We start from the raw sequence: 24,682 nt of genomic DNA on the forward strand, positions 1-24,682 counted from the left end.
AACGAAGTTTTGCAAAAACACTTATAGTCCGAACCAAATTTGACTAGTCTGGGGCATCGGACTAGTGCCTAACCATGCAGACTGTATAACGCATCCAAAGACGATTGTGTAAGATTTATTTTAATTCATTCAGAAGTTATATTATAACTTGCTTATTTATAAAAATCTGACATTTTTTTTTTTAATATTGCAATGTATTGTAATGAAAGAAAAAACAGTGTATCGTAATTTTCTGTCGATAAACACATCTACATATTTTGTTCTTGTTATCTACAGAGTTTTATAAAATTCTGTTGAGTGGTTTCAGAGGAGTTGGGATGACTAGAACAGGACTGATGGACAAAGTCAAAAACATTATACCCTACAGAACTTTGATCCATGGGTTATAATTAATGTACATGAAATAAAAATCTCAGACATAAGAGATTTTATTTTACTTACACACAATTTTCCATTAGGATCCCCCATGATGCAAACTGTCACATGTCAGTTCTTACCATGCTGACCAAACCAATCACTCTGTTTTTCTCGATACTGTAACAAAAAAGAAAGATACATGTATAACAAAGGTATATGTTCCATACTCCAAGGTATATCTAAAAGTAAATGTCCATAAAAACTGTCAATACAAAATCCCACTATCATATCACTATTAGGTAAAAATACCATTGTTTTTTTAATCATTGTTAATGTTCCATTTTCTGTTCATCGTTCCAGAGTTTTATTTTTTTTACACTATCTACATGTATAGTATATAAATACAAATGGTGTTGTGATGTAAACAAATGACACCATAATGACATTTATGTGGTGAAAACAGATACTTTTGCAGTATAAGCTATTTATTTGTCTAGCAAATATGAATAATTGCATACAATTCACATTTTGTATCATAATCCTTCATGCTTAACAAATAAATTATATACATGTACGTAATCTGGCATATTTGACTGTAAACACTGAATTTGACTGAGAATGTGTATGTATGCATTGAAAGAAGTGAGCTCCTTCTTCATGTGTTCATCAGAAAAACCAGATGCTCCGCAGGGCGTAGCTTTATACGACCGCAGAGGTTGAACCCTGAACGGTTGGGGCAAGTATGGACACAACATTCAAGCTGGATTCAGCTCTAAATTTGGATTGTGATTAAATAGTTGACACATCATAGGTTTCTGACACAGAATGAATGTGTTCTAATGAACTTAAAATTTTTGTTTTCTCTTAGAGCAATTCACTATGCTGTTGAATATTAAACCTCTCAAAAAAATGTTTGAAGAAATTTTCTTTTTTATTTATGAAATTTCAAATGAGAAAAATTGAACCCAATTTTTTTAATCACATCCCCCTTTCCCTTATTCCAAAACTAATCTCAATTAAAATTTCTAATGGAGTTTGCAACAATAACTACTCATTTAAATACATCATAAAATATTAAGATGTAAAAAAACTGCTTGTTATCACTGAATGGTAAAGATTATTTTAATTTATCAGTTGGTAGTAAAAAGTGAATATACATTGTATATTGTATATAACAAAGATTTAAGTTGATTCTGGACAAAGAAAGATAACTCCAATTAAAAAAAAATCTTGCTATTGCACAATATTTTGCAATTAGATATTTCTTGCTTACTATTCTGGACAAAGAAAGATAACTCTAATTAAAAAAAAATTTGCTATTTCACAATATTGTGCAATTAGATATTTCTTGCCATTGCCCAATACTGTGCAATTGAAAAGACTTGCTATTGCACAATACTTAATATAATAATTTTAGATCCTGATTTGGACCAACTTGAAAACTGGGCCCATAATAAAAATCTAAGTACATTTTTGGATTCAGCATATCAAAGAACCCCAAGATTTCAATTTTTGTTAAAATCAGACTAAGTTTAATTTTGGACCCTTTGGACTTTAGTGTAGACCAATTTGAAAACAGGACCAAAAATGAAGAATCTACATACACAGTTAGATTTGGTATATCAAAGAACCCCATTTATTCAATTTTTGATGAAATCAAACAAAGTTTAATTTTGGACCCCGATTTGGACCAACTTGAAAACTGGGCCAATAATCAAGAATCTAAGTACATTTTTAGATTCAGCATATCAAAGAACCTAACTGATTCATTTTTTGTCAAAATCAAACTAAGTTTAATTTTGGACCCTTTGGACCTTAATGTAGACCAATTTGAAAACGGGACCAAAAGTTAAGAATCTACATACACAGTCATGACAGTTAGATTCGGCATATCAAAGAACCCCAATTATTCAATTTGGATGAAATCAAACAAAGTTTAATTTTGGACCCTTTGGGCCCCTTATTCTGTTGGGACCAAAACTCCCAAAATCAATACCAACCTTCCTTTTATGGTCATAAACCTTGTGTTTAAATTTCATAGATTTCTATTTACTTATACTAACGTTATGGTGCGAAAACCAAGAAAAAATGCTTATTTGGGTCCCTTTTTGGCCCCTAATTCCTAAACTGTTGGGACCTAAACTCCCAAAATCAATACCAACCTTCCTTTTGTAGTCATTAACATTGTGTTTAAATTTCATTGATTTCTATTTACTTAAACTAAAGTTATTGTGTGAAAACCAAGAATAATGCTTATTTGGGCCCTTTTTTGGCCCCTAATTCCTAAACTGTTGAAACCAAAACTCCCAAAATCAATCCCAACCGTTCTTTTGTGGTCATAAACCTTGTGTCAAAATTTCATAGATTTCTATTAACTTAAACTAAAGTTATAGTGCGAAAACCAAGAAAATGCTTATTTGGGCCCTTTTTGGCCCCTAATTCCTAAAATGTTGGGACCAAAACTCCCAAAATCAATACCAACCTTCCTTTTGTGGTCATAAACCTTGTGTTAAAATTTCATAGATTTCCATTCACTTTTACTAAAGTTAGAGTGCGAAAACTAAAAGTATTCGGACGACGACGACGATCCCCTAAGGAGTTATTGCCCTTCATAGTCAATTTTTAACAATTTTCTTAAAATTTGAAGATTTTCAATAACATTTTCCACAGAAAGTACTGTTATAGATAGAGATAATTGTAAGCAGCAAGAATGTTTAGTAAAGTAAGATCTACAAACACATCACCATCACCAAAACACAATTTTGTCATGAATCCATCTGTGTCCATTGTTTAATATTCACATAGACCAAGGTGAGCGACACAGGCTCTTTAGAGCCTCTAGTTCTATAGTACACTGCAAATGTGTATGAATTACAATAAATGAGTATTCATTATGATATAGCTACCCAACAACATAACATAGAACTTACCTGTATATGCATTTTAATAACAGCTTTTCCTATTAATGTTGCACCAAAAAATGTCCAAAATGGAATGAGAAAATGACCACATGTTATTCCTGCCAAATCAAACAGAGGGTTTGGTATCTGTAAAAAAAAGTAAAATTTATAATCAAAACAATCAAAATTGAATTTATACAAATTCAGAGGCAATCCAGTTTCACAATGAAGTAAGCTTAAATAAAATCTATGCTTTTTCAATGTTTAAAAGATTACAATACCAATTTCTAAAATTAGCCTATATTTAATATTTTATCAATAGATATGAACCAACATCTGAGCATCTGCAACTCATATATTTAACTGACAGACTTCTTATACAGATTTAAAAATAGAATTAAAGAACAAAGAGGCACAGATTAAAATAAAGCATGTTTTTTTGTCTGATAATGGACAAATTGACCATGTTTATAGAAAAAATGTTTTGTCGTTTGGAAAAGTTTTTCCAGAAGTGATGTTTTTAAGATTAATATACTGCATACTGTAAACCAACTTATTTTCGCGGATACTTTATTTTGCGTTTATCTCCAGCTAGTCTACTTCACGGCGATTTAATTTCGCGATTTTTTAGTTAACTTGATATAGTTTAATAAGGAAAGATCCAAGTTATACATATTCGCGACGATTTAATTTCGCGTTATTTTTCTTCCCCCAAGAGTCGCGAAAATTAATCGGTCGCGAAATTAAGTTGGTTTACAGTATTCAGAATTTCAGACACAAATTAAAAGTACCATTTATTAAGATTAAACCTTACATAGAAACCCCAGTAATGTTTATCTAGCTTAGTACTTACCGATTGATTGATTGATTGATTGTTGGTTGCTTAACGTCCAGTGGCAAATATTTCATGCATATTCAGGACGAGAACAAGTTCACAATAAATACAATAGGTAGGTCTTGTCACAATAGAGGCCATCTGGGATGATGGTCGGGGAAATTTGGACTGCCACTGGAAAATGAGGGTTTATTGGATAGGGAAAGAAATTTTGCCTTGCAACAGGCCACCTACGGACCCCTCAAAGAGTTGTTGCAAGGGTTCTTTACGTGCAAAGAGCGTGGCACTCTCTCTACACGAGACATCGGATTTAACGTCCCCATTCTGACCGGACGTGACTGTGAACTTGATATATCCCGCACAGCCAAACGGACACCCCACTTCAGCAAGCGTTTTACTGCCAGTCGAGAGAAGACCAAGTGACCATATTTCTATTCCCCAGTCACCCTTGGGGGTCAGTACTTACCGATGCACAGGCTAAGATACCAAAGAATCCAACTTTCTGTACAAGGTTATGTACAGCTAATTTAGATTTTTCCATAAATCCCTGAAAATAAAAAATAAAACAATAGACAAGAATATATTAAAAATTCTTTTCCAATTATCATGCTTGAGATAACAGAAATTTCAAATCCTTCTTGTTTGTTTACTATTTAAATGCATTTGGACACATTTAATTCTACTTTTTAACCATTGTTAACTCTAGATCTACTTGAAATATGAACTGATTTAAAATAATGGATAAATTTTTTGTTGCTAATTTGCTTCTAGCTATATTTTCCTCGTTTTAGGTCATATGCTCTTATTTTTTTTTTTTTATAAGTTTTGGATTTTCAAATATTTCCACCTAAAGCATTGCTGAAGAGTCATTTCTTGTCAAAATGCACATCTGGTGCAGAAAAATTGGTACCTTTAATGTTATTAATTACAGTAATAACTAACAAACACAGTGAACAAAGCTAACAAAGTCATACCCTCTAAGCACTGTAAAAAGTTTGACAAATCAAGCCAACATAACAAAGAAGCAAAGTCGTGAGTTTTGTTAAGACGTAGCATATGGTTATTTATGCGCTCAATATCATTATGCAAGAAAAATTCTTTAATTTTTTTAAATGAAATCCATTTCAATGCTGGTTCAGAAACAAGATGCCTAAAAACTTCTGAAGATATAGTAGTCCAAATATGAGACATGAGAATGAACAGACAAACAGACCAACAAGTTAAACATACAATTACTATATACAGCTCCCTTAAAAAGGGAGGTATAATACCTACACTGTTAGTGAATTTTAAAATGGATATCCCCAAAACCATAAATAATATTATCTTCACTCGGACAGTAAGAACAAGATAACGTTTCTTTGTTTACACCGTCAAGTAGTGTTCAACAACTGTATCTATATAGATTCCTACACTGCATCAAGTGTATTACGATATTTCTCCACTCGAGACAGTTAAATTTTATTATTTAAAGCACGAGGCTTAAAATTTAACTGTCTCAAGTGGAGAAATATCGTAATACACGAGTTATAGTGTCGGAATCTGTTTCTCTAATGATTTTTATCCTTCTTTTTCAAAGATTTTCAGAAACTTGTGTTCTTTATATGCGACGTCATCAGGCATTGCCGCCTTTTTTCATGGCGTCACAATAGGACAATTCAGAAGAAAAAAAAAACATTTAGATGTCATAATCAAATTTCGACTAATCATTTGCCGAGAACAGATTTTTCACTAGTGAGGAGAAATATTTTTCTCACACCGGTCAGGAAATGTGAAAATAGCACAAAAATTAGAGAAAGTATCATCAATGTCTGTGCATAGATGTTAAAGAGGAGTTACACTTACAAGAGACAATTACCATAAAAAGCTCAGTATGATAAGTCCCCATTCCCTTTTTGCAACAGGAATTCAGAAAAACCTTTTTGTCACTCAGTGAAATTCTTCAACTTTCAAGATCATGGTCATTTAAAATGTTTATAGTTCAAAATGTTGAAAAGGATTCTAGAACACTGTTATGACTGTACAGATGCTAAATAAACACAAAATAAAAAAATAAAAAATATTGGAAAGTTTTTGTGTAAATTGTAAACAATTTCATTGTAAGTATGTAAAACATGTAGAAATCCGATCCATAATAAATATTGGGGAAAAAATACAACTTGATATTAGGTGTTAGCTTTTAGTAAATTACTGTTAAATTTATTCATGGCTTGAACGTGTGATGACCGTAGCCAAATTATCTGCCAGCAGCTGTCTGAAACACCAAATCCAATAAATAACTTCTTACGTAAAAATGTAGTTTATACATCATTATGCAATGCTATGAATAGAAATAAGAAATGTCTAATGAATTATATTACATTTTGATATTTATTAGTAAATATTTTTAATTGAATATTAGTATGGAACAGATAATCATTAAAGAATTTGAAAAGAAATAAAGGTGCCCTCTACTCTTTCAGAACATTTCGCAAAGTAAGCAAACATCACAAAATTCTTGCCTTAAGTACTTCAAAATTTGCACTGCTGCCCAGCAATTTGAGATTTGCAGTAAGACTATTGATTTTGCAAGCCCGAGTACGGTGCCACATATTGTAATATTGAAGTAGGTTCAATTATCTCCCCTATCATAATACGACCAAGATTATATTCCTTCATGTACATTGTCAGGTAGAGTTCTACAACTGTGTAAAGTGACCAACAGACAGATAGGTAGTCTGATTCCTAGATTTAAACCTCAAAAGCTTAGGTTGTTGGAAGGGGAGTTTAAAAAAGATAGAATGCCACTTACATTTTAAATCGTGTCAATGGTTTCACAAAAGTTGACACAAAATGCACAAAGGACAAAAGTAAAAATTATAAAATAGACAGAACAAGAATGTGTCCAAAGTACACAGATGCCCCACTCGCACTATCCTTTTCCATGTTCGATGGACTGTGAAATTGGGTAATAATCTAATTTGGCATTAAAATTAGAAAGATTATATCATAAGCAACAAGTGTACTAAGTTTCAAGTTGATTGGACTTCAGCTTCATCAAAAACTACCTTGACCAAAAACTTTAACCTGAATGGATGCACAGACGAACGGACAGACGAACGGAGCCACAGACCAGAAAACATAATGCCCCTCTACTTTCGTAGGTGGGGCATAAAAAACAGAGTGATTACTAGAAGGCACCCACAAAAACATGAAAGGCCAAAAATAACAGTACACACTCTCACTCGGACCATAACCTGTGAGACTTACTAATTCTTCAGGATGCTCTTTTTTCTCATGAATGAGTTCTTCTATTTCTTCAAACTCATCGTCATCAAGATCTGCCCCTGACAGCCTGGCTGCCCTTGCCATAAAATAGGGCGGCAATTCTCCAAGTGCTGTCCCAGCACCCTGAAACATAAAGATATATTTTTTTAATCTCTCACTCTATAATATAAATTATCCAATAATTAGTACTTCTTGTATGGTGTGGTATAAAAAATATTCTTGCATTTTTGTGCCTGTCCCAAGTCAGGAGCCTCTGGCCTGTGTTAGTCTTGTATGATTTTTAATTTTAGTTCATTTATATATTTCGGGTTTAACATCCATTATCACTGAGCTAGTACACATTTTTGTTTAGAGGCCAGCTAAAGCATGCCATGGGTGCGGGATTTTTCTCTTTGTGTTGATGACCCATTGGTGGTCTTTGGTGAATATTGCTCTCAGGTTGGGTTGTTGTCTCTTTAACACATTCCCTATATCCATTCTCAATTTTATCTAAATATATATGATGAGTTTATTTATTTGCTATGATAGTTTAGGAGACAATATCATTTTCATAAAGGTTGAATATATGACATACCCACATAATAGCTTCAAGTCTGACTTTATTCATTATAGTCCATAATGATACTGTGCTGCCATCTGTAACACCTTCCGGACAAACAATTCTAAAAATACAAGATTACTTAAATTTAATCTAGTGTATGAAATAAGGGATCTATATACATTTATTCATATATGACATTATTTGTTAACACAGTTTAAAAATTAAATCTGTTCATCAATATATTTTATAAATTACATAAAATAGGCCGTTAGTTTTCCTCGTTTGAATTGTTTTACATTGTCATTTCGGGCCTTTGCAGTATGGGCATTGCTCATTGTTGAAGGCCGTACGGTGACCTATAGTTGTTAATTTCTGTATCATTTTGGTTTCTTGAGGAGAGTAGTCTTATTGTCAATCATACCACATCTTCTTTTTTATAATAAATATTTAAGAAACTATATGTCATACAACTAATAGGGAAAGAAACACAAGCAAATTAAAGAAAAATGCTATTTCAACATAAGAAATTTATTAAAAAAAATCCAGAAAATTATAAAATTCAGAATTGATTCCTATCATTCACAAAATAAAACAATTCAAACAGGAAAATTAATCTTCAAAATATTACTGAACACAAAACTTTGTTTTTGATGAAGTAGAAAAGTATCAAATGAAAAATAACTTTCCAACTACTTAAAGATACTGTTTATATTGGAAGGTTAAAAATTTAGGAAGATTAACACAATCATACTATTCCGTGAAATTTAAGAGTAAGCAAGTCTTTCAGAAACTTTAAATCAAAATTTTATAAAGCATTCACTGAATCCATTGATACATGTATCTTACTAAATTAAGAAATATGGGAAGTATTAGCAAACAAGAATGTGTCAATAGTACACGGAAACCCTATTAACACTATCATTTTCTATGTTCAGTGGACTGTGAAATTGGGGACAGAACTCTAATTTGGCATTAACATAAAAAAAGATCATATCATAGGGAACATGCTATAAGTTTCAAGTTGATTGGACTTCAACTTCATCAAAAACTACCTTGAACATAAACTTTAACCTGAAGCAGGATAGACAGACAAATAAACGACGCACAGACCTAAAAAGGTACTGCCCCTAGGTGGGGTATAAAAATTTTAAACACAACATTTTTAAATTAAAGAACCTTAGTGAGCGCGCTCACATACCCCACGTCCCCACATTGTCATTGGAGAAATAAAATAAGTATGAGAAAAAAAATTGTATAAAAAAGAAAATTGAATCATAATTTCCTGTCGATATACACATCTACATAGTATGTCCTTATTATCTGAAAAGGTTTCATGAAATTCTGTTGTGTGGTTTGAGAGGAGTTGCGATGACAAAAGGTTGCAGTAGTATATTGGGCAAATAAGTTCAAAGGGGCATAACTCCTGGGAAAAAAATTGAATCGTAATTTCCTGTTGATATGCACATCTAAGTAGTATGTCCTTATTATCTGAAAAGGTTTCATGAAATTCTGTTGTGCGGTTTCAGAAGAGTTGAGATGAAAAACTGTTGCAGTAGTACATTAAAGTAAATAAGTTCAAAGGGGCGTAACTCCTGGAAAAAAATGAATCGTAATTTCCTGTCGATATGCACATCTACGTAGTATGTCCTTATTATCTGAAAAGGTTTCATGAAATTCTGTTGTGTGGTTTGAGAGGAGTTGCGATGACAAAAGCTTGCAGTAGTATATTGATCAAATAATTTCAAAGGGGCGTAACTCCTGGAAAAAAAATTGAATCGTAATTTCCTGTCGATATGCACATCTATGTAGTATGTCCTTATTATCTACAAAGTTTCATGAAATTTTGTTGTGTGGTTTCAGAGGAGTTGAGATGACAAACTGTTGCAGTAGTACATTAAAGTAAATAAGTTCAAAGGGGCGTAACTCCTGGAAAAAAATGAATCGTAATTTCCTGTCGATATGCACAACTACATAGTATGTCCTTATTATCTAAAAAGGTTTCGTGAAATTCTGTTGTGTGGTTTGAGAGGAGTTGCGATGACAAACTGTTGCAGTGGTACATTAAAGTAAATAAGTTCAAAGGGGCATAACTCCTAGAAAAAAAATTGAATCGCAATTTCCCGTCGATATGCACAACTACATAGTATGTCCTTATTATCTGAAAAGGTTTCATGAAATTCTGTTGTGTGGTTTGAGAGGAGTTGCGATGACAAAAGCTTGCAGTAGTATATTGATCAAATAATTTCAAAGGGGCGTAACTCCTAGAAAAAAAATTGAATCGTAATTTACTGTCGATATGCACATCTACGTAGTATGTCCTTATTATCTACAAAGTTTCATGAAATTTTGTTGTGTGGTTTCAGAGGAGTTGAGATGACAAACTGTTGCAGTAGTACATTAAAGTAAATAAGTTCAAAGGGGCGTAACTCCTGGAAAAAATGAATCGTAATTTCCTGTCGATATGCACAACTATATAGTATGTCCTTATTATCTAAAAAGGTTTCATGAAATTCTGTTGTGTGGTTTCAGAGGAGTTGAGATGACAAACTGTTGCAGTAGTACATTAAAGTAAATAAGTTCAAAGGGGCGTAACTCCTGGAAAAAAATGAATCGTAATTTCCTGTCGATATGCACATCTACGTAGTATGTCCTTATTATCTGAAAAGGTTTCATGAAATTCTGTTGTGTGGTTTGAGAGGAGTTGCGATGACAAAAGCTTGCAGTAGTATATTGATCAAATAATTTCAAAGGGGCGTAACTCCTGGAAAAAAAATTGAATCGTAATTTCCTGTCGATATGCACATCTATGTAGTATGTCCTTATTATCTACAAAGTTTCATGAAATTTTGTTGTGTGGTTTCAGAGGAGTTGAGATGACAAACTGTTGCAGTAGTACATTAAAGTAAATAAGTTCAAAGGGGCGTAACTCCTGGAAAAAAATGAATCGTAATTTCCTGTCGATATGCACAACTACATAGTATGTCCTTATTATCTAAAAAGGTTTCGTGAAATTCTGTTGTGTGGTTTGAGAGGAGTTGCGATGACAAACTGTTGCAGTGGTACATTAAAGTAAATAAGTTCAAAGGGGCATAACTCCTAGAAAAAAAATTGAATCGCAATTTCCCGTCGATATGCACAACTACATAGTATGTCCTTATTATCTGAAAAGGTTTCATGAAATTCTGTTGTGTGGTTTGAGAGGAGTTGCGATGACAAAAGCTTGCAGTAGTATATTGATCAAATAATTTCAAAGGGGCGTAACTCCTAGAAAAAAAATTGAATCGTAATTTACTGTCGATATGCACATCTACGTAGTATGTCCTTATTATCTACAAAGTTTCATGAAATTTTGTTGTGTGGTTTCAGAGGAGTTGAGATGACAAACTGTTGCAGTAGTACATTAAAGTAAATAAGTTCAAAGGGGCGTAACTCCTGGAAAAAATGAATCGTAATTTCCTGTCGATATGCACAACTATATAGTATGTCCTTATTATCTAAAAAGGTTTCGTGAAATTCTGTTGTGTGGTTTGAGAGGAGTTGCGATGACAAACTGTTGCAGTGGTACATTAAAGTAAATAAGTTCAAAGGGGCATAACTCCTAGAAAATCAAAGCGCTGTAAGCGCTGAAGGCAGTTAACCAAAAACCAGGCAAACGTAATTATGTGCAGTGGCGGATCCAGAAATTTTCATAAGTGTGGGCCCACTGCCTGCCTAACAGGGGTCCTGCTCCAGTCATGCTTCAGTGATTCCCTATATAATCAACCTATTTTTTTTTCAAAAATGGAGGGGGGGGGGGGGCACTGAAAAACCCTCTAAATCCGCTTTGATGTGGCATTAAACATTCATATATTGTACATTTATGTTTATCTAATGAATTAATTATTAAGGCAAATAATTTATATGTTATCAAGGTTTCAATAGCAATGAATATATAAATGTATATTGTTTATGGTGAGTCTGCAGTGGTACAAGTTCGCAATGATTGTAGTTGTTCTAGTTGGTAGTTAACGTTGGTTTTAGTTGACTGTTAGTAGTACGTGTTGACTTAGTACGAACATATAATATTGTGAATGGACTGGTTTCCCTGGAAAGAAAACTGAGTATGTGTTTTATAGTACAATAGTTATGCGACACAAATCAGACAAATGTTCACTACTACAAGGATATGGTGAGGTCTGACTGACCTGCCCATAGTAAATGTAAATGAATTGTTATATATATTGTCCCATACATGAATATATATGGTTTAGGGGTGGGGATCTCGAGGGTTTTCAAGTTCTCAAACAGGAAGGGGTAGGGTGACCCAAGGGACTTCCCCTATATTTCATTTGATTTGTTATATTGTTCCATACATGAATATATACATGTATGGTTTAGGGGTGGGGATCTCGAGGGTTTTCAAGTTCTCAAACAGGAAGGGATAGGATGACCCCAGGGACTTCCCCTATATTTCATTTGATTTGTTATATTGTCCCATACATGAATATATATGGTTTAGGGGTGGGGATCTCGACCGTTTCGTAAGTTCTCAAACAGGAGGGGGTAGGGGGACTCCTCCTATATTTCATTTAATTAGTTATATTGACCCATACATGAATATATATTGTTTAGGGGGTGGGGATCTCGACCGTTTCGTAAGTTCCCAAACAGGAGGGGGTGGGTCACCCCATGGACTCCCCTTATATTTCATTTGATTAGTTATATATATAGTCCCATACATGAATGTATATGGTTGAGAGGTGGGGATCTCATCCGTTTCAAAGTTATCAAACAGGAGGGGGTAGAGTGGCCCAAAGGACGCCATCTATATATCATATGATTTGCCTACATTCAGGTAGTTATTTGTGAAAATAAAGTAAGAATCTTCCAGCTACTTTAACTGACCCTTCAAAATTGAGAAAAAAAAATACCCCTTCAAAATTGCAGTAATATGTTTACACTTTAAAAGCATCTTACATGCATTATCAACATTTATCACTGAGAAAGAAAATTTATACTGTGACCAGGAACATATATATTGTTAGATATACTGTTCCCAGCTGTCACATTGTATTGGATTTTGACATAAAAATTTGTCAAAAGTAATTTTGAGTTTCTGTTTAAAATATTTTCTGCTTTTTCTTTCTTTTACATATATCTTTTGGTTTTCAATTCTAGTGTTTATATTCATTTACCAGTGGCGGATCCAGAAATTTTCATAAGTGGGGGCCCACTGACTGACCTAAGAGGGGGCCCGCTCCAGTCACGCTTCAATGATTCCCTATATAAGCAACCAAATTTTTTCCCAAAAAGGGGGGGGGGGCCTGGTCCCCCCTCTAAAGACGCCTCTGTTTACCATGCATAGATGTATTTTGTCACCTGCCTGGATTCGCCAATTACCCTTATCAGCTTCCGGAATAGGATCCGAAATTGAAATTGTCTTTTCACGGCCGCCATTGTCATTGTGTTCCAATGTTGTTTTTGTCAGTCAGATACGATTTTACTCGTATTAACACATTTTTTGTTGGCAATTTTCTGTATATAGCTAGCGATTGAACTAAATTGACATCGCTGTCATGAATAATAATGATTAAAATAAGTTTTGAGATCGTTTATTTGGAGACTTTGGTGAAAAGGTTTGCAAAGCTATTTTTTATTTTCTTCTTTTAAGTCAAACTAAGACTACTATAACTGTGATATAGTTGTCTCAGAATGGAAGGCCCGTCGGGCGTGGCTAGTAACCAAGTCGAAAGTGGAAGGTCGTGGACCTCAGACCACCCCTAATTTGAACCCCTGCCTCCAAATTGAAAAGATAGGAATTTCGTCTTCTAATTTGAAATTGCCGCCAACAGCATGAACAGTTGAACTTATTATATAATAGACTACTGACGTAGTTGTACTACATATTGACGACAAACAATATTCCTACGACTTTTGCCATTTGGGAAATTTAAACTACTTGTCTTAAAAGATTTTCGGCGATTAAATATTTCGTACAATTGTTTTTTGACATCTTAGCCAAAAGCACAGGCGATAATAAACTACATAAAAATTCCTAATGAGCACTACTTCCTATGTGCAACTTCAAAAGTTTTGGGTGATTCGACGATCATTTAAGGTTTTTCTAGTCATATTTTTTGTAATTCAGGATTAAAAGTATTAAAAAAGTGTTCAATTAGTTATATATAACATAGTAGCCAGCTAGATAATAACAATGGGAAGTATTTCAGCATTTATTGGGTAGACCACAAATCTAGGGTGCTCGCATAATGCAGATTAACTGCATAAAAAATTGAATCGCAATTTCCCGTCGATATGCACAACTACATAGTATGTCCTTATTATCTGAAAAGGTTTCATGAAATTCTGTTGTGTGGTTTGAGAGGAGTTGCGATGACAAAAGCTTGCAGTAGTATATTGATCAAATAATTTCAAAGGGGCGTAACTCCTAGAAAAAAAATTGAATCGTAATTTACTGTCGATATGCACATCTACGTAGTATGTCCTTATTATCTACAAAGTTTCATGAAATTTTGTTGTGCGGTTTCAGAGGAGTTGCGATGACAAACTGTTGCAGTAGTACATTAAAGTAAATAAGTTCAAAGGGGCGTAACTCCTAGAATAAAAATTGAATCGCAATTTCCCGTCAATATGCACAACTACATAGTATGTCCTTATTATCTGAAAAGGTTTCGTGAAATTCTGTTGTGTGGTTTGAGAGGAGTTGCGATGACAAACTGTTGCAGTAGTACATTAAAGTAAATAAGTTCAAAGGGGCGTAACTCCTAGAATAAAAATTGAATCGCAATTTCCCGTCAATATGCACAACTACATAGTATGTCCTTATTATCTGAAAAGGTTTCGTGAAATTCTGTTGTGTGGTTTGAGAGGAGTTGCGATGACAAGAAACAGGACTGACTGACGGACGGACGGACGGACGGGTCAAAAACATTATACCCTCCGCAACTTCGTTGCGTGGAATATAATAAACTTTATACATACTCTGTTGGATATGGTGGTTCTGGAAAGTTTGTAGATTTACATTCATAAGCTGCTAACGTTACTGCTGCAATATGTGGTCCCTGAAATAATACAAATTAAAGAACCTTAGTGAGCACGCTCACATACCCCAAGTCCCCACATTGTCATTGGAGAAATTAAATAAGTACAAGAAAAAAAAAATGGTATAAGAAAAAATATTGAATAATAATTTCCTGTCAATATACACATCTACATAGTATGTCCTTATTATCTACAAAATTCCATGAAATTCTGTTGTGTCTTTTCAGAGGAGTTGATATGACAAACTGTTGCAGAAGTACATTGAAGCAAATAAGTTCAAAGGGGCGTAACTCCTAGAAATAAAATTGAATCGTAATTTCCCGTCGATATGCACAACTACATAGTATGTCCTTATTATCTGAAAAGGTTTCATGAAATTCTGTTGTGTAGTTTCAGAGGAGTTGCAATGACAAACTGTTGCAGTAGTACATTAAAGTAAATAAGTTCAAAGGGGCGTAACTCCTAGAAAAAAAATTGAATCGCAATTTCCCGTCGATATGCACAACTACATAGTATGTCCTTATTATCTGAAAAGGTTTCGTGAAATTCTGTTGTGTGGTTTGAGAGGAGTTGCGATGACAAACTGTTGTAGTAGTACATTAAAGTAAATAAGTTCAAAGGGGCGTAATTCCTAGAAAAAAAATTAAATCGCAATTTCCCGTCGATATGCACAACTACATAGTATGTCCTTATTATCTGAAAAGGTTTCGTGAAATTCTGTTGTGTGGTTTGAGAGGAGTTGCGATGACAAGAAACAGGACTGACGGACGGACTGACGGACGGACTGACGGAAGGACGGGTCAAAAACATTATACCCTCCGCAACTTCTTTGCGTGGGGTATAATAACATTTAACATGGGATATTGTGTATATGGAGTTGTAGAGGATGGCATCTAAATTCCTGTAAAAATAAACTCTGAATCTAGAATTTCTGAAAAACACAAAGTAATCTTTTTAACAGACTTAGAGATAAGACAAAATATACAAGTTTACAAAACACAACAGAACTGCATGTAATCCTGGTCAATCACAAGATACTCAAAAAATGTTTGTAATCATGTGTTTCATGACAGACTAATGTTAATACACCTAGATAAAGTGCTCACCAGATATAATAGAAATGTATGTAATCCTGTCCCCAGACCTACAGATGATAGTACACCAAGATATACTCACCAGATATAATAGAAATGTATGTAATCCTGTCCCCAGACCTACAGATGATAGTACACCAAGATATACTCACCAGATATAATAGAAATGTATGTAATCCTGTCCCCAGACCTACAGATGATAGTACACCAAGATATACTCACCAGATATAATAGAAATGTATGTAATCCTGTCCCCAGACTTACAGATGATAGTACACCAAGATATACTCACCAGATATAATAGAAATGTATGTAATCCTGTCCCCAGACCTACAGATGATAGTACACCAAGATATACTCACCAGATATAATAGAAATGTATGTAATCCTGTCCCCAGACCTACAGATGATAGTACACCAAGACCTAACCAATATGCACACCATAATACATATTTCTCTATTTTTGCAACATACTGAAAAATGAGGACATAATATCATGGGTTATAAATTCTTATTGATTTCTTCTTAATAAATCTAATATTTCTTTTAACCCTTTCACCGATTGCTGCCCAGACAGAAGCTACTCTGAGACGATGGCTTCCCTGGCTACTATTGCTCAAGTGGGAGATCTTCATAATTAATGTCAATAAAAACTTGTTTGTAGTTATTTGTGTATTTATTTCATTCACTAACACCGTGTTCACAGTTTTATTCATGTTTTGATCATTTTTTCCTCATAAAATATTCAAATTTTCAAATTTTCGGCATTATATCTAGGTGAAATTCTCAAAATTCTGCTATTTGACCCCAAATCGTAATTTTTTAACCCAAAACGGCAAACTTTTGAAAAATTTTATGAGGCTGTACAAATTCCTCACACTGAACAATGTCCATCCCAAGTGTTTTGTACATAAAACGACATTTTATGTCAAACCAGGTGCTCCACAGGGCGCAGCTTTATACGACCGCAGAGGTCGAACCCTGAACAGTTGGGGCAAGTATGGACAAAACATTCAAGCGTGATACAGCTCTGAATTTGGATTGTGATCAAATTTTTGACATTATATGGTTTTTTTTTACACAAAACAAATGTCAAGATTTTACAAATCAATTAAATAGTTGACACAGCATAGGTTTCTGACACAGAATGAATGTGGTCTAATGAACTTAAAAGGTTTTTTTTGCCTTTGAGCAATTCACTATGCTGTTGAATATTAATCCTCTCAAAAAAATGTTTGAAGAAATTTTCTTTTTATTTATGAAATCTGAAATGAGAAAAATTTAAACCCCCCCCCCCTTTTTTTCACATCCCCGTTTCCCTTTTTCCAAAACTGATATCAATTCAAATTTCTAATGGAGTTTGCAACAATAACTACTCTTTTAAATACATCATAAGATATTAAAATGTAAAATAAAGTGCTTGTTATCACTGAATGGTAAAGATTGGTTGGTAGTAAAAGTGAATATACATTGTTTATTGTATAAAACAATAAAAAAAACTTCATCAGCAACATTTTATATTGGCAAATTTCCAATGAAGTTATTTACATAAAGTTATTGGCAAATAAAAATAGAAAATGACATCATAGTCATGTCTGGCAAATGTCCAACATACATTATCAAAAAACATTTTAGATAAGATAAGGAAAAAAAGCTTCATCAACAACATTTTATATTGGCAAATTTCCAATGAAGTTATTTACATAAAGTTATTGGCAAATAAAAATAGAAAATGACATCATAGTCAAGTCTGGTAAATTTCCAACATATATTATCAACTACTATTCTATACAAAGAAAGATAACTCCAATTGAAAATTAATTGCTATTGCACAATATTGTGCAATTAGATATTTCTTGCTATTGTGCAATACTGTGCAATTGAAAAGGAGAAGGGGCTATAAGGGGCAAAATTGGCCTCAATTTCGAGAATTTTTCAAATTCTACTTATTCGTATGTGTATGGCTTTCTTTTTCCGTTACACATATTCATTTTATGAAAAAAATGTTTTTTTGTAGTTATGACGTCATAATGCCGTGTTTTGACAACACTTCACGTGCATATTTGTTGGCTTTTCACAATTTTTTACTCATTTTCACTAACTTTTTTTACGAAAAAAGTACCAGCGCATTCTTGCCCCAACGAAATATTTAATCAGAGCAATAATATCAACATAAAGCATCTTATGTTCAAATATTTCAGTGGGGCAAAGCTGCGCTCATACTGAATTTTAATTAAAAACTTGCTCAAAACCGGCATCAAAGTTCCAAAATTTTTCGTCCGTTTTTCATACATACCGTTATCGGAATAAGGTTGACCAGGAACAGTTGTATTTGTTTAACATATTATTAGTCAATGGTTGATAATAAAACAGTTTCATTATAGAAAGTAAATTATAAAGTGTTTTTCTTCATATTAAAGTACATAACATAGCCTCTCAAGTACAGCCTAGCCCTTGTCGTCTTATATTTATTGTAAGTGATTATGGAACTGACACACAGAATTTTACTTGTTTCTGTTGTTAAGAAGCTTTTTATAGCGGAATAGAAATCAGTGTATCATTCGTTAAATACTTGATATAAACAGACAGAATTAAAAAAACTTTCAATATTTAAACTTAACACGTAAAAAATTCCACAACACAGCAGGGGAGTGTTTTTTTTTTGTTCTTTGGTTGTGAGCCAGAAAAGGTCCATTTCTGTTGGTTTTTTTTTTGTTTTTTTTTTTTTTGCATTGGGAAGATCTTCTGGCTCTCTTCTACCTCTTCCCTTGAAATAGGTGGTTTAGACAGCAGAGGCACAAAACAAAAATGGCGTTGTTTTGTCGAAATGACAATAATAAATAGAGAGCCTCCCCGTGCTTAAGGTTTATGCTCTTATATTATACTAGATTATGAGCCTTCGGCTGTTGTCTGCTCTATGGTCGGGTTGTTATCGCTTTGACACATTCCCCATTTCCTTTCTCAATGTTATTATGAATGTAGATATATTAGAATGTGAGCTGTGTTATACATGTTTTTATGGTACGACAGCCTTAGTAGGACATCTCTGTAGGATGATAAGCTAGATGAATATAAGAACTACACGGACAATAACAGTTAAGGGCCAACTATTTAATATTCTAGGGAAGGAATTTTAAATTTATTGTTGTTAAACTCTACTTTCATCACTCATGATTTGGCTAGTGGTTAGTTGAAATCATTAGATGAGGAATGAAGAAGGAAAGAGGGTATTATTGATCATTTTAATATGTCGCTAAACATGCCTTTTTTCAACTCTTAGCAGGCAACCATATTTATATACGAAATACTCCTGTCCCCACCCCAACCGAAGTTATTAAATATCAGATGGTTTTCTCTTATTTAACACAACTTTAAATTGATGCTAATTTTTAACGCACAGTGACACATATTTCATGCAATTGCATATTCAGGAAAAACGAGATTAAACATCAGATATATATAATATAAAAACTAAGAGATGTGTTATTATTGATAATATGGCAACTATCCACCGGAGTTCAAGTAAGCAATTACAGGCAACCGTAAGGCCTTCAATAATGACAAAATCCGATACTGTTAAGCCGTGAAGTCCATGAAAAGTGTGAAACAATTTAAACGAATAAACTAACGGTTTAATTATACATAACAAATCAATTTAAAAAATATCTAAAATGAGTTGAGACATGAACCAACGACAACCACTAAACTGCAGGCTGCTGACTTGGGACAGGTTCATAAAGAATATGGCAGGGGTTGATATTAAAATGAAGATGTGGTATGATTGCCAATGAGACAATTTCTCACAAGAGACTAAATGACGCAGAAATTAACAGCCATATATCACCATACGCTCTTCAACATAAGCATAATAAAATTGAGAAAGGACATGGGGAATGTGTCAAAGAGACAACGTTTCACATATTCAGCTATAAAAGGCCCCGAAATCACTAGAAGAAAACGAACAGCCTAATTAATGTACAAAATAATGAACGAAAAACAAGTAAGTAACACAGCAACAAACAATAACCACTGACTTACAAGCTCCTGACTTGGGACAAGCATATAGTTTTTTACATACATAATTTGGCGGGGATAAACATGTAAGCCGCGGATCCCAACCATCCCCTAACCTAGTACAGTGGTTTAACAGCACAACAGCATGTTTGTGAGCGCTCAACCCTCCCCGAAGCTGAAACAGTAGCGTAGCAGTACAATATAAAAACAACCGGCACAAATCAGTTGCAATTAGATTAACTCAAAATATCGGTACAGACAAACACAAAATAAAACCAGCAAACTAGAATTAAGACAATAGAGTATTGAACTAAGAGTATTTGCAATTACTGGTAATGTGTTCAAAACTAATTGCAACAAGTACTGAGATAAATCTTGTTCTCCCAGAATGAAGTATCAATCAGTACACAACCAACTGGTCCTTTTTCGTTGTCTATAGTCCCTAGTGTAAACAGTGTATAACTTACATGTTTTATTTGATACACTTTCCCAATTTATTTCTTGATATCAAATGCATGAAATATTAAGAAGGGGGGGGGGGGTGTATTTACATGTTAAAAAAAATTGGGTGCTGAATCTTTATGTTATTAGTAGTGATTTGGTCCAGTTCAAAAAGGTCAAATTTTATCACGCCTGAAGCTGTCAAACTGAATTTTACACCTCCTTAACACAGAATTGTCAATATTTTGAGTTAGAGCTGGTAGAAGTTTCTATAATTTTGATATTATTTGTCCCACTGGTAGAACACTACACTGTAAAAATCTTTTTGAGAAAGAGCAGCTGCGATTTTTTAAATTTGAATTTATTGTCTAAAAGAAATGCACTACGAAATAACTGTGTTCTCGGGCCAACTGATTTATTTATTAAGAAACGTCTGGTATACCTTATATACTTACATATAGATCCATATACAATGAAGGTTGTAGAAAAATGGTAGATCCGAAGGTTTTGACCATCAAAATTGTGCATTAAAAATAATATTTAGGACCAGAAGATGTTCTTCATGGAGCACCATAGAAAAACGATATTTAGAACTTCCAGATATCTTAGCTTTATACAAAAAAAATCCAGTTCGGTTTCTTTTTAAAAAAATGTATAGACTGAGATGTACTTTTTGATCAGTCATATTGACAAACATTGACGATTTTTCGTGCACTTTAAGATAAATCGTAAAAATCAAATAGTGGGAGATTAAGCCTGGTTTGTTTAGAAAAATTGAGACATAGGAAAGCACTTTAAAGAAAATTGTAACGAACAGAGCACACTTTTACAGTCATGCATGTCTACGGGACGTATCTTAATATTCTAAAAAAAAAAAGGTCATCGAAAACTTGATTTATGTCATCCAACATAACAAAAATCTGCTAAATTCGACGTCAAAATTAATTTTTATTTTACTCTTCACCAGAAGACATTCTGGAGATGTGCAGAAGAGACCAATAAAACACGCCCCAGACGAAAAAACTCAGTTTCCATTTTGCACTATTAACGTCTGTTTGGTAAAACAAAAATAATTTACACCACGACATAATCAACAAAGATGAAATGGCCATATCATTGATATAAACAATTTAGTTGAATAAGAAGTAAAGAAATGAAAAAAAAATTTGTTCCTACGGTAATATTAAGTTCCGTTTATGAATCAAAATGATCAATATGAGTTATTAACTTCAAATAGTTGTGTCAATGTGGTTCAAATCGCCTACACGCTGCGCATTGGGCATGATGGTGTACGTTCGAGTCCCATCAAATCCAATTGTTTTTTCATCGTTTCGTAATTTTTTACATTTGTCGTTTTAAATCACATTATCATGATATTGTAAAGACACCTTTTACAAAATGACATGTTTTAAAACAACAAAAAATAAAAAATGTGCTAACAATATTTCAGTTTTATTAAGGTTGAGCCGGTAATTGTGTCTTTGATTATATATGTATACTAGTGCGTAATATGTCCCACCTTAATGTGTTTTTATCAGCCGAGTACATTAAAGTACACACAAACTCATTTTTGGTTATTCAAGTTAAAAGAAAAATAAATAAGGCTGTTAGTTTTCTCGTTGGAATTGTTTTACATTGGCATATCGGGGCCTTTTACAGCTGACTATGCAGTATGGGCTTTGCTCATTGTTGAAGGCTGTTTGGTGACCTATAGTTGTTAATGTCTGTGTTATTTTGGTCCCTTGTGGACAGTTATCTAAATGTCAATCATACCGCATCTTCTTTTTTATACAAACAATAACTGTAGATTTTCTCTGGTGAAAAATTTCTATAATTTGGTCATACATGTACATAGAACGAATGTTAACTTGTTGTTACCATAGCAACTATTTTACCGATATTAAATAGCTAAACTTTATATCAATTTTGTTCTTCATTGTATTAATACAATGGTTCACTAGTAATTATGTATGCACGTTGACTATTTAAGGTGTAATCTATTGTAAAATGTACACAATACATAAAAAAGGATAAAATACGTAAAAATCTGATATTTAAGATAAGTCGGCCTACTATTTTTACGACGTCCTAACAAGAAAACCGCAAGAGATAACTATATACTTTTTGGTGTTTTATAAGCTCCATATCATAGAGATCAATTGAAAGAAATACCAATAGATTTTGAAGTGGGGCCAATTTTGCCCCTTATAGCCCCTTCTCCTTTCTTGCTATTGCACAATACTTGATATGGAATCCTGATTTAGACCAACTTGAAAACTGGGCCCATAATCAAAAATCAAAGTACATATTTAGATAAAGCATATCAAATAAGCCCAAGAATTTAATTTATATTAAAATCAAACTTAGTTTAATTTTGGACCCTTTGGACGTTAATGTAAACCAATTTGAAAACGGACCAAAAATTAAGAATCTACATACACAGTTAGATTTGGCATATCAAAGAACCCCAATTATTCAATTTTTGATGAAATCAAACAAAGTTTAATTTTGGACCCCGATTAGGACCAACTTGAAAACTGGGCCAATAATAAAAAATCTAAGTACATTTTTAGATTCAGCATATCAAAGAACCCCAAGGATTCAATTTTTGTTAAAATCAAACTAAGTTTAATTTTGGACCCTTTGGACCTTAATGTAGACCAATTTGAAAACGGGACCAAAAATTAAGAATCTACATACACAGTTAGATTCGGCATATCAAAGAACCCCAATTATTCAATTTTTGATAAAATCAAACAAAGTTTAAATCTGGACCCTTTGGGCCCTTTATTCCTAAACTGTTGGGACCAAAACTCCCAAAATCAATACCAACCTTCCTTTTACGGTCATAAACCTTGTGTTTAAATTTCATAGATTTCTATTTACTTATACTAAAGTTATGGTGCGAAAACCAAAAAAAATGCTTATTTGGGTCCCTTTTTGGACCCTAATTCCTAAACTGTTGGGACCTAAACTCCCAAAATCAATACCAACCTTCCTTTTGTGGTCATAAACATTGTGTTTAAATTTCATTGATTTCTATTTACTTAAACTAAAGTTATAGTGCGAAAACCAAGAAAATGCTTATTTGGGCCCTTTTTGGCCCCTAATTCCTAAAATGTTGGGACTAAAACTCCCAAAATCAATCCCAACCTTCCTTTTGTGGTCATAAACCTTGTGTTAAAATTTCATAGATTACTAAAGTTAGAGTGCGAAAACTAAAAGTATTCGGACGACGACGACGACTTTGCCAACGTGATAGCAATATACGATGAAAAATTTGAAAAATTTTGCGGTCGTATAAAAATGTAATATTTAAAAACTAAATACCGGTAACTAAGTTTCCTTAAATTAAAAAATACAGTGTAAAGAATAAATTGCAAATCTTTCTCCAATTTTTCAGATTTGGGCAAAAAGAAATACCAAATAATTGATTATTTACTGTGAATGTACAATTCAAGATGGCAGTTTACCCCTGAACTACCTTAAATCATCTATAGAGAACCAATTTTTTTTAAATAACTACAAAGTATTCCATCTTAAGTTAATGAGATGTGTTATATTTGTCAATGAGTCAGTTGTGGATACAAATTGTAATGAAGTAAATATAACCAACTATACATGTATGGCACTGTGTAGTTATATTGATTTACCAGAAACAAGATTTAGGAAGATAATTATCAGATCCCGACACAACACAAATTTGAGCGAAAGCAACCAATGGAAACAATAAAGTAAACATCCAGTTTTATAGAATAATAGGTATAATTAAAATTGTGCTGAATTTTCAAAAACTTTTAAAATTCATATCTACTATTAAACCTTCATTTGTCAGCAAAAGGGTTAAACAATATTAATTTAAGTGGGTCAAATGGGTATATCTGAATCATTATAATTTACTTATCTACTTGGATTTACAAAATTTATAATTAATTCAAAAAGTAAATTTGGTACATATTTGGCTATTTATATAAAGGCATCAGCCAAACAAGATTGACAGTAAATTAAAGGATGTAACAGGGTAAACCTAAATTAGGCATCAGCACAACAAGCATAATTAAATAGGCATGAATGAAAAGGGACACATGTTAACCCTCAATGAGGCATCAAACTAACAACAACGACAACAACAGTAATACAACTTATTTTAAGGGCATATGATACAGTTATGATTCCATGATAAATGTTTTAT

General features: G+C 33.2%; 1 protein-coding gene across 2 annotated transcripts in view; it reads right to left on the reverse strand.

Annotated features, from left to right (window-relative positions):
* Positions 1-24,682, reverse strand: part of LOC143059585 (uncharacterized) — a 45,215-nt gene that overhangs the window by 14,803 nt on the left and 5,730 nt on the right. Inside the window, exons 5-11 of one of the 2 annotated variants that reach the window (XM_076233102.1) lie at positions 16,398-16,508; positions 14,882-14,961; positions 7,934-8,021; positions 7,342-7,482; positions 4,559-4,639; positions 3,288-3,404; positions 498-534 (exon numbers count right to left, since the gene is read on the reverse strand). In XM_076233102.1, coding sequence (XP_076089217.1) covers positions 498-534; positions 3,288-3,404; positions 4,559-4,639; positions 7,342-7,482; positions 7,934-8,021; positions 14,882-14,961; positions 16,398-16,508 — 655 coding nt within the window. Of the gene's footprint in view, positions 1-441; positions 535-3,287; positions 3,405-4,558; positions 4,640-7,341; positions 7,483-7,933; positions 8,022-14,881; positions 14,962-16,397; positions 16,509-24,682 lie in introns of both variants that reach the window. The other variant, XM_076233103.1, reaches the window with a different exon arrangement.

This window comes from Mytilus galloprovincialis, chromosome 14 (assembly GCF_965363235.1).
Source record: "Mytilus galloprovincialis chromosome 14, xbMytGall1.hap1.1, whole genome shotgun sequence".
In the NCBI taxonomy this organism is placed as follows: Eukaryota; Metazoa; Mollusca; class Bivalvia; order Mytilida; family Mytilidae; genus Mytilus; species Mytilus galloprovincialis.